At 39.7% G+C, this 11,506-nt stretch overlaps 1 protein-coding gene across 1 annotated transcript in view; it reads left to right on the top strand.

The window, feature by feature from the left end:
• The first annotated feature begins 3,446 nt into the window (after nt 1–3,446).
• Nucleotides 3,447–11,506, top strand: part of SLC35A1 (solute carrier family 35 member A1) — a 33,927-nt gene continuing 25,867 nt past the window's right edge. The window contains exons 1-2 of the mRNA XM_047101940.1: nt 3,447–3,689; nt 5,254–5,431. Of these exons, the coding sequence (XP_046957896.1) occupies nt 3,674–3,689; nt 5,254–5,431 (194 nt within the window). The 5' untranslated portion in view covers nt 3,447–3,673. The remainder of the gene's footprint in view (nt 3,690–5,253; nt 5,432–11,506) is intronic.

Genomic DNA, 11,506 nt, shown 5'->3' with positions numbered 1-11,506 from the left:
CTTGTGTAGAAACAGGACTGCAGCAAGCAGAAAATCGTAGAAATAAGTACAGACTACAAATCAGTACTGTTTGGCATGAAAAGAAAAATGAGATTATGGTAACTAAAAAAGGAAGCAGAGGCAAGGGAGAGTTAAGCTCAAATAAATGTTTAGATATTGATGATTATTACACAAGTCCAGACACTGAATTTTTCATTGTCTCCTTGTATTTTCATTATTTTCTCAATTATAAAATGCAACAATTCTTTTAACTTGTCTTTAGTAATATTACACCATAGAAAAGAATTGTTTTAAAATAATTACCTAGCAAATATAATTTTCTTTATTTTTAAATGTTTATTTATTTATTTTGAAAGAGAGAGAGAGAGATAGAGGGAGCTCGCAGTAGAGGGGCAGAGAGAGAGGGAATCCCAAGCAGGCTTCACCTCCAGGACCCAGTACCACGCTTGATCTTACAACCTTGAGATCATGACCTGAGCTGAAACTGGGAGTCAGAGGCTTAACCAACTGAGCCACCTAGGTGCTTCTAATTTTCTTAATAGCAGAATGAACAGTTTGCTTAAATTGTCATGGAAGCAATTATGTTTAGATATCTGCATTTGTCTAACTGTTCTTTATAGTTAATGATTTACTATACTTGAAACTTCACCACTTTTAATAACCTATTGTGTAGCTACATACTTGAATTTAACTGTAACTTCCTTAAGCCTTTTGGTATTGCTTACTGCACAGCCTACACTTTTACTTTATTACCAATGGATATAGTAATGGGCTTCCTTTTCAACGTTTATTTATTTTTGGGACAGAGAGAGACAGAGCATGAACGGGGAAGGGGCAGAGAGAGAGGGAGACACAGAATCGGAAACAGGCTCCAGGCTCTGAGCCATCAGCCCAGAGCCTGACGCGGGGCTCGAACTCACGGAGCGCGAGATCGTGACCTGGCTGAAGTCGGACGCTTAACCGACTGCGCCACCCAGGCGCCCCATGGGCTTCCTTTTATATAATTCATTGAGACTAGGGTCACTCTCATGCCTGAGCTGAGACAGAAGTGAGCAGGATTTCAAGGCAATACTGCAGCTTGATAGTGACAATCAGGAATATCATTATGGTTTCAACTGGTAATAGCCAATAGCTGTTTGAGACACAGGTTAGCACATTATCAGGCAAATGACTCTGTGGTTCACATGTTGAAGATCACTGCTTCTTGCACTAATCAGGGTTGTATAGGACACTAGTATACATAAAAGAAGCACATTAAGTCAACAGGTTTTCCTCTAAGACTTAGGATAATTCAAAATGAGAAAGTAAAATTTAGCTCAGATGTAAAGAATGTAAATATCTGCTTGGCCATTCATTGGGCTGAGATAATGAACAGAAACTCAAGCTAGAAAGTTAATGGGAAATAATATTTTTTCTGAAGGGCATGCTGCAGTAGAATATAATAACCATCCCCTGTTTTGCGTGTCTACTCTCTAACTCAGTGAAAAATTTTGTTCTCTAAGATCATATACTGTTAGAACCTTGCTGTTGACATTTTATCAGTAAGAAACAGCCTGCTTTTGCTTGAAGGATTTAAGTCACTTTGACACAAAGAAGCAGCTTCAATTTCCAACCTAAGAGGAAAGTCTTCATTTTAGAGGCTCCTGAATACAACAGTCCACATCCAGTAACTTTGCTGTTTTCAAGAAACAGGATCCTGAGACTATTCTTTAGTCCATATCTGATGTGAACTTCTTTATAAACAGCCCTGCTTTGAATGTATCAAAACACTACTTCCTTTAAATTTCATTTAAGTCCACATCCTTGTCCCAGATTTTATAACTCTTTCTGTATTTCCAGAGACATCCCACACAATTCCTCTGTTGCGCAGTTTCCCTCACTGGAATGGATCAATAATCCTGCTCTGTCTGAATACAGGTTTGTCCCTGCTGGTCTTGGGCTGGACAGGTTAGGACAAGAGGCATCAAAGTCTAGTCAAGGTTCATTCCAATGGAGTAGGAAGTCTTTCAGGCAATTAAAATTTATTAAGAAAAGTAGGGTTCAGCAGCATAAGTTATGTGAACCAGAAATGCCACAAAAACAGTCCAACAGCATTTTACTCACCACCCTAAGTAGTGTGCATGTGTGTGTGGGCGTTTGCCTGTGTGTATGTCTCTGTGTGTGTGAGATACTATTCTCTACCAGAAGGAACCACGGTTCCTTGAAGTGTAGTTGATTGCATTACCTATGACAGGAAAAAAATCAAGATTGGCTGGAAACCCTTGTTGCCAGAAATAAAGAATGCTTCAGAAATCTTGTGCAGGTGTAAAGAAAGGAGTAGGCTCACAGGGGCCACACTGGGGTAATTTGAGCATCAAAAGGAGGATAATTAGAGTTAATAGAATTGAGACTATAATGATATCCAAAATGGGAAGAGATAAACTGTACAAATCCATAGTTGTAAAAAAAAATTAGGAATGTATCATGTTTTTAAAATTAATTTTAAGTCCACATATGAGGGTTTTTTTTTGAGTATGTTAAGAACATACACTAGGGGACCGTTACCAATTACAGGAAGAGGTGATTAGCACCAGTGAGCACACATACAACCGGTAAAGGGAAGGTCCAACAGTGTTAGAAAATGAGATCAATCAAATGTCTGACTCTACAAAGCTCCTTCAGATAGTAACGTGATGCTAATAAGGCATGCAAAATTTCCCAATACTGTTAATAGACTATATATATATATATATATATATATATATAATGTCTATCTAATGGTAACACATAGAACAATCACTCAAATCTCTAAAAAGTCATTTTAGGGAAAGATGGTGCTACGGGAGATGTAGGCGGCTGGGCATCACAGATTCTTGTACCGCTATTCCTGTAAGGGCTGAGGTGCCTTCATAGTATTTTTAACCAATCCACGTTATCTGGAAAGCCTTTCATTTTGCCAATGAATTTTTCTAACATAGTTTATGCTAATAAATATCCTCTAGTGAAAGTGAAGATTATAGCGGCTGAAGTAAATGCCTGTTGACACGTCTAATATTTTTGAGGCCCTTTTGTTGTGAGATCATGTAGTTAGAATGTCCGGTCAAGTAAATATAATCAATGACAACGCTGACAATAAGGACACAGGCACAAGACTTCTGAAAAATACATAAGTCATATGAAGAGGTAACAATGCAAGGTAATGAGCGAGGTGGAAGTTACAAAAGTTATGGAAAGTAGTTTCTGTTACTTTACAGGTTCTGAGGGTTTCTACAACAGCTTTTGACAGGCACGAATCATTAAGTCTGACCCCGTCTTCATTTGCTACCAAATCACCTTGGTGAGGACTACAATTCCCAGAACGCAACGCTCTGCTCCCTTGACTCCGCTTCCTTAGCCGGCCGGGAGGTGTAGTTTACAGAACGACGTCTTCGACTCGAGTCTTACGCACTTGTCAGCAAGGACTCAGCCGTAAAGGCCTCTTTCCATCCGGGTCTTTCCATTTTCGGCGGTAGCTCGGATTGCGGAGCCTAATCTTGGCTCCAGGCTGGGCAGGAAGTTGGCGGATGGTCGGCTGACGAGGCGCTCTAGGCCGAGCGGTTTTCGTCTCTATGACCACAGGAGGCGGTCTCCGGTGTCCCGAGGAGGGCGCTTGGAGGGGGCGTGCGTCAGTTCCGCGCGGGGCTGTCGGGGAACCATGGCTGCCCCAAGAGGTGAGGCCGGGGGCCGCTGGAACGGGGGAACCTGCGGGGGGCGGTGGCGCGGGAGTGTCAGCTTCTGTCCGCGCCCGCGGGGCTTCGGGGCAAGGCTGAGGCGTCGGGCGTCCGGAGTTTGTTTGGAGCCGCTCCCTGGCGTGAGCTCGCGCCGCCGCCTGTCAGGGCAGCGCCGGGCAGCCAGCCTCCTACTGCGGCTGCCTTCCCAGAGGCGGATTCCGCGCGGGGCCGTTCGGCGGCCGGAGACCGTGCCTGCTTCGACGAGCTTGCAGTGGGTGGGAACCGAATTCGGACAGGCCCGGGCTGCGGCGGACCCGGAGAGGGGCCGGAACGCAGGTCCCGGGCTGGACCCGCATCACCCCGTGGGAGGCAGGACTGTGCTCCGTTCCGGCGGGGTCGTCGCGGCTGCGGTCTCTTCTGCGCCTTCTGCCCTACGGATGCTCAGAGGCTTAAGGGCATGCTCCGGCGCGGAGCCCAAGCTGCGGCTGGTCCATGTGACAGCCACTGAAAACATCACTGGGGCATTAGAACAGCGCTGAAACGTAACGAGATGGAGAAAGCAGTAGTTAAGAGTTCCTTCCCTGGAGAATGTTGTGTGTGGTTAGAAGGAACACTTGATAATTTGGGGTGGAGGGTGAGCCCCACCGCTTTTCCCTCAGGGATGGCAGTTAGGGTAATAATGTTTGATGACTAATTGCCATTTCATGAGTGATTCTGATTAACCCCGAAGCACTTTGTTTTGCTGAGTGGGATGTGTACGTTAGGAGCAGAGTTGAATTTCTGGACCTCAGAGCAGTAGCTAGGACAGGTTGGGTGACTCCCAGATTCCTAATCCACCCTTCTCCCAAAGAGCATTTGGCTTCACCTCTGAGTAAATGTTAAACAAATACTTAGAGCATATCTTTCTGCATGGGTGCTAAATTATTTTCCTGGTTGGGGAACCCACGTTTATCATTCAAGCCCTGCCCAGGGCATTGTCTGTAAGTGCATATCATTCTCATATGTATTCTCCCTTTTCAAATAAGTCCAACCTTAAGAGTCTTTTTGTAGTAACACAGGAAATAAGGAGAAAAAGTAAAATTGTTCTGATGACATAGAATAGGGACAGCAAGATTAATGATGAGCAAAACTTCACAATTACAGAACTCAAATCATCTGAGATAGTTCCAACAATGTACAGATTTAGGCTTATTGCCAATAAATATTTGTTGTGTCTTAGGCATAAGTCTTATATGCCCACTAAAAATGTAGAACACTAACATTATATTGCTATATTAAATATTTAATTTAGGATATCCGAAACTGTGTCAGTGTGCTGCATAATCTTGCAGGAACAAAATCCTTGCCTAAGTGGTTAATATTTAAAGTCAGCTGTGTTTTGTGTATGTATGTATGTTTGTGTTCATGTAATTGAAATGTATTGTTTTGAAATAAATGTTCAAATGTCATGGGTTTTAAAAAGTATTTTGTGCTTGAAATTGGAAAGCATTTTGAGTTATAACATTGACTTTTATAAACATAATATTGTCTACTAAATAATATCTTTGTTGTACATATTTTCCAGAAAATGTCAGTTTATTATTCAAGTTATACTGCTTGGCAGTGATGACCCTGGTGGCTGCAGCTTATACGATAGCTTTAAGATACACAAGGACATCAGACAGAGAACTCTACTTTTCAACCACAGCCGTGTGTATCACAGAAGTTATAAAGTTATTGCTAAGTGTGGGAATTTTAGCTAAGTGAGTATAAATACTTTTTAGTGTGTTAAATTATTAATTTTCACGAGTAGTGTTTCTCAACCTGGGGCAGTTTTGCTCTGCAGGAGATCTTTTTTTGGTTGGGCCCACTTGGGTGATGCTACTGGCATCTGCTGGGTGGGGGCCAAGGATACTGCTAGACCTCCTACAATGCATAGCACAGCCCTCCACAACAGTATCGTCCAGCCCCAAATATCAGCAGTGCAGGTCGAAAGACCCTGCTCTAAACCAGGGGTTGGCAAATTTTGATCCTTGGGCCAAATCTAGTTTGCTGCCTCTTTGTTGTAGCAGAGACTGTGGCTCGCAAAGCCTAAACTATTTACCACTTGGCCTTCACAGAAAAAATTACTGTCGTCTGTTTTAGAGGCATATAATGATAGTAATAGTTAATGTTTCTTGTGTTTCCTGTGTTAAGTGCTTTTCATATAAATCATCTAATCTGTATACATTTTTTAGGTAAGTACTGTACCCCTATTTTACCTACATAGCATCTGAGGTTCCTCAATATTACACTGTTAATATGTGGCAGCACTGGGCTTTGATTTGAATCAGTATCATCGTATGAGAATCGTTTTTAGCTAAGGATGCAGCATAAGAGAGGGTTAGGAATAGGGGCTTTGGAGTGACACATAACTTTAAACCTAGACTCACTGGGATTATGACTTTGCACACATCTCTTAACCTCTCTAAGTTTTAGTTTCTTTATTTTTTAATTGCAGAAAATAATACAGGGTTGTGAGAATTAAGTAAAATCTGGTAGGAAATTGCATTGGGGAAAGATTTATGAGATGTGGCCCTTTTGGGTCATGTGGCAGGTGAGAATTCATACAGGTTTCAAGGTGTGAGTTGGTGAGAGTGGGGCACCAGTGAGGAATAGCATGTGTGTAAGCTTTTAGGTAGAAACAAATTTCATATAAATACTTTTAAATTTCACTTAACAGATATTTATTGATTTCCGTGTTATGGTTTTATAAAAAGTGTTGGATATACAAGTATAAATGAAATAGATATGGTTTCTCCTTGCTTGGAGCTTAGGCTTAGTGGAAGAGAGAGAAAATAAACCAGTAAACACACACATGATTACAAATAATCATGTGGAAAAAAATACTCTAAATATGATTTGGGGAGGGAGAAAAGAACAGAAAATTAACTTGAGGCCACATGGTGGCAAGCTTTAATATATTTGAGTTTAAGATCTATTTTGTGGGCTGAGATACTGTGGGAGCTTAACTTGTTAGGTTGTGAGTAGGGTAAAATCTCAGACCTTTCACAGTTTTGTACTTAACAAGATTTATTTTTATGGAGATTTGGCTTCGTTTAGGGGATTCTTCATTCTGGAAAATGTCAGATAAATAAGAGGCCTGGTTGTACCTGTGAAAGGCAGTGTTCCAAATGCAAAAACCTGTGTCTAAAACTCCGCAGCAACTTATACACAGCAACCCAAGAGTTTAATAAAATCTTAAGGCTTGTCTTCTTTCAAGATAAATGTAGGGGTATTGGAAGAAGAAGGTTATAAGGCAACCCATCTCTTCTTTTTATTCCCCAAATTCCATGGGGAGAATCAATTGTGGCTCAAGAATGAAATAGGACTGTCAAGCATGACATCAGCCATTTTGAACTATAAGGTCAAATCATGATTCAGTTGTTTTGTAACTGTTAGGAATTTTTAACAACCAGTGTGCAAAAAAAGCAGTGAGGGTTTGGTGTAACTCAGCCACTGAGCTATTTTGTGCTAACCCACCTGTATAGACTTTGTTTTATTTTGATGCTTTTCCAGCTTTGTATTGCTTGGTGTGTAGTATTTTCTTATTCTTCAGCTCTTCAATGTTATGGGTATGGTCAGTTGTAGTTTGTTTTGTGGAAGCTTTTTTTTTTTTTTTTTGAAATTACATACATAACAGCACAAAAATTTCTTAAACATTTTTTAAAAAATGTTTATTTATTTTAGAGAGAGAGAGAGTGAGCAAGCAAACGGGGAAGAGACAGAGAGAGAGAGAGAGAGAAGAGAGAGAGACAGAATCTGAAGCAGGCTCCAGGCTCCGACCTGTCAGAACAGAGTCCATTGTGAGATCATGACCCGAGCTGAAGTCAGACACTTAACTGACTGAGTCACTCAGGCACCCCGAAGTACAAAAATTTCTAAGAATTCACCAGACAAGTCAAATAATGGTGTTGAAATAACAACAGTTTGGAAAACCAAATTCTGTACTTGCTCAACATCGTCATCAATAATTAGTTGCTGTGTCTATCACTAGCATAATGTAAAGTCTCACAAGAGAGGCTCTTTTATGAACCTATACTTGCAGAGTATTCAAGACCAGGGATAACCAAGAAAAAGAATTATGACATGCATAGTTTTGGTAGTTGGCATTTGACATTCTGTGGATAACAAGAATTTGGCAGTGAAAGAGAATCATTTAAAGCACACAGTTTCTAAGTGGAAAAGCACTGGCAAAAAAATATATAGAATATGAAACTAAATCCATTTGAAATTACTGGGTTTTTAAGTGAATGTAATTTTTGTGGAGAAATCTGTTTGCAAATTTTCATGTGCTTACTCAGAACACATTGATAGAAATGAAATACCTGCTATTCATAACAAGAAAATATTTTATTTCTTGGAACAAAGAAATTACTTTTAAGAGAGCATCTGTAAAAATGTTAATTTCTTAGAATGGTAAAAAAATGAAAGATAAAGAAGAATTATTTCAACTGAGGAAGTCACAGACTGATAATTCCAAAGTGAAATGAAAGGCACTGTGATTGCTTCTTTAGCTTGTTCAGCAGTATGTGGTTAGACACTTGATAATGAAACTAAAACATAGCTATTTGGGAAAGATATCCAGTGAAAATGTTGAAAGTTGGTTCTAGATCTTGAAAGGACAACTGGCTTTTATCAATTCACCTGGAACAGTTTGGAATATGAAAAAGATGAATAAAATACAGACTCCAGGTCACTAAGAATGAATTGAAGTGTTAAGAGTTGCAGCAAATGAAAAACCCAATAACTTTATATTTGTCTTTTTGATTGAATGATGTGAAATTTGCGAAGAAGTAAAAGATTTTCTGGATACTCTTCACGCTGTCATTTATTTGTATATATATTAAAATTGATAACTTAAAAAAAAGGTAGATCAAAGGCAAATAGGATGTTATGTAGTTTGTCAAAAAACACAAGTTGGATATTAGTGTTTTATTTTACTGTGATGGAGAAACTTAGAATATCAGAAAATATTTGTGGGAAGAGATTAGGTTTTGTTTCCAAAGTAGAAGCAATATTTTATCATTTGGGAGAAAGGATAAAAACTTCAGGACATTGGGAGAATGTGAAAGAATTATATTAGAAATAATTAAAAGTTTGTAACTTGAAGAATCTTCAGAGAAGAAAAAGTGAGAAAAAATTAAATCCTGATAAAATTTCTCTCATATTATGAAAATAAAGTTAATGTAAAAATTAGACAACATGTTACAAATTCTGACTTGAAAATTTGGGAGAATGACAGGAAAAGGAAAGAAACTTGGAACTACTGTTTAAATGTAAAAAAAATTATTAAAAGAAGTAAAAGCTTCTTCCTCTTTCCCAGTCTTTACCCTATGATAAAATGCAATAACTTTATAGAGTTTATATAAATACTTCAAAACTTCAATTTGGTCTGAACTTTACAGACAAGTTTGGCTGTTCATTTAGTATTGTCTCTACAGTAATGCTTTTTTTTATATTAAATACAATTTATTGTCAGATTGGTTTCCATACAACACCCAGTGCTCATCCCAACAAATGCCCTACTCAATGCCCATCACCCACTTTCCCCTCTCCCCCAGCCCCCATCAACCCTCAGTTTGTCCTCAGTATTTAAAAATCTCTTATGGTTTGTCCCTCCCTCCCTCTCTCTAACTTTTTTCCCCCCTTCCTCTCCCCTGTGGTCTGCTGTTAAGTTTCTCAGGATCCACATATGAGTGAAAATATATGGATCTCTCTCTGACTGACTTATTTCACTTAGCATAATATCCTCCAGTTTCATCCACATTGCTGCAAATGGCCACATTCCATTCTTTCTCATTGCCAAGTAGTATTCCATTGTATACATAAACCACAGCTTCTTTATCCATTTGTCAGTTGATGGACATTTAGGTTCTTCCCATAATTTTGCTACTGTTGAAAGTGCTGCTATGAACATTGGGATACAAGTGCCCCTATGCATCAGCACTCCTGTATCCCTTGGGTAAATTCCTAGCAGTGCTAGTGCTGGGTCATAGGGTAGATCTATTTTTAATTTTTTGAGGAACCTCCACACTGTTTTCCAGAGCAGCTGCACCAGTTTGCATTCCCACCAACAGTGCAAGAGGGTTTCTCCACATGTTATTCCAGCATCTGTAACTCCTGATTTGTTCATTGTAGCCGCTCTGACCAGTGTAAGGTAGTATCTCAGTGTGGTTTTGATTTGTATTTCCATGATGAGGAGTGACGTTGAGCATCTTTTCATGTGCCTATTGGCCATCTGGATGTCTTCTTTAGAGAAGTGTTCATTCATGTCTTCTGCCCATTTCTTCACTGATTATTTGTTTTTCAGGTGTGGAGTTTGGTGAGTTCTTTATAGATTTTGGATACTAGTCCTTTGTCTGATATGTCATTTGCAAGTCTCTTTTCCCATTCTGTTGGTTGCCTTTTAGTTTTGTTGATTGTTTCCTTTGCAGTGCAGAAGCTTTTTATCTTGATGAGGTCCCAATAGTTTTTAATTCCCTTGCTTTTGAAGATGTGTCAGGTAAGAAATTGCTGTGGCTGAGGTCAAAGAGGTTTTTCCTGCTTTCTCCTGTAGGGTTTTGATGGTTTCCTGTCTGACATTCAGGTCCTTCATCCATTTTGAGTTTATTTTTGTGAATGGTGTAAGAAAGTGGTCTAGTTTCATTCTTCTGATGTTGCTGTCCAGTTCTCCCAGCACCATTTGTTAAAGAGACTGTCTTTTTCTACTGGATACTCTTCCCTGCTTTGCCAAAGATTAGTTGGCCATACATTTGTGGGTCCAATTCTGGGGTCTCTGTTCTACTCCATTGGTCTATGTGCCGGTTTTTGTGCCTATACCGTACTGTCTTGGTGATTACAGCTTTGTAGTACAGGCTGAAGTCTGGGATTGTGATGCCTCCCGCTTTGGTTTTCTTCTTCAGTATTACTTTGACTATTCAGGATCTTTTGTAGTTCCATACAAATTTTAGGATTGCTTGTTCTAGCTTTGGGAAGAATGCTGGTGCAATTTTGATTGGGACTGCACTAAATGTGTAGATTGCTTTGGGTAGTAGTGACATTTTAACAATATTTATTCTTCCAATCCATGAGCCTGGAATGTTTTTCCATTTCTTTTTTTTTTTAATTTATTATTATTTTTTTTAACATTTATTTTTGGGACAGAGAGAGACAGAGCATGAACGGGGGAGGGGCAGAGAGAGAGGGAGACACAGAATCGGAAACAGGCTCCAGGCTCTGAGCCATCAGCCCAGAGCCTGACGCGGGGCTTGAACTCACGGACCGCGAGATCGTGACCTGGCTGAAGTCGGACGCTTAACCGACTGCGCCACCCAGGCGCCCCTGTTTTTCCATTTCTTTGTGTCTTCTTCAGTTTCCTTCATAAGCTTTCTAGAGTATTTAGCATACAGATCTTTTATATTTTGGTTAGGTTTATTCCTAGGTATTTTATGGTTCTTGGTGCAAATGTGAATGGGATCAATTTTTTTATTTGTCTTTCTGTTGCTTCATTATTGGTGTATAAAAATGCAACCGATTTCTGTACATTAATTTTGTATCCTGTGGCTTTGCTGAATTCATGTATCAGTTCTAGCAGACGTTGGTGGAGTCTGTCAGGTTTTCCATGTAGAGTGTTATGTCGTTTGTGAAAAGTGAAAGTTTGACTTCATCTTTGCCAATTTTGATGCCTTTTATTTCATTTTGTTGTCTGATTGCTGATGCTAGGACTTCCAACACTATGTTAAACAACAGTGGTGAGAGAGGACATCCCTGTCGTGTTCCTGATCTCAGGGGGAAAGCTCTCAGTTTTTCCTCATTGA

Source organism: Lynx rufus, unplaced genomic scaffold, assembly GCF_022079265.1.
Source record: "Lynx rufus isolate CCGP_SWC_20201006 ecotype Redwood Valley unplaced genomic scaffold, mLynRuf1.p SCAF_6, whole genome shotgun sequence".
Taxonomy (NCBI): Eukaryota; Metazoa; Chordata; class Mammalia; order Carnivora; family Felidae; genus Lynx; species Lynx rufus.
This window is presented reverse-complemented; position numbering and strand designations above follow the sequence as displayed.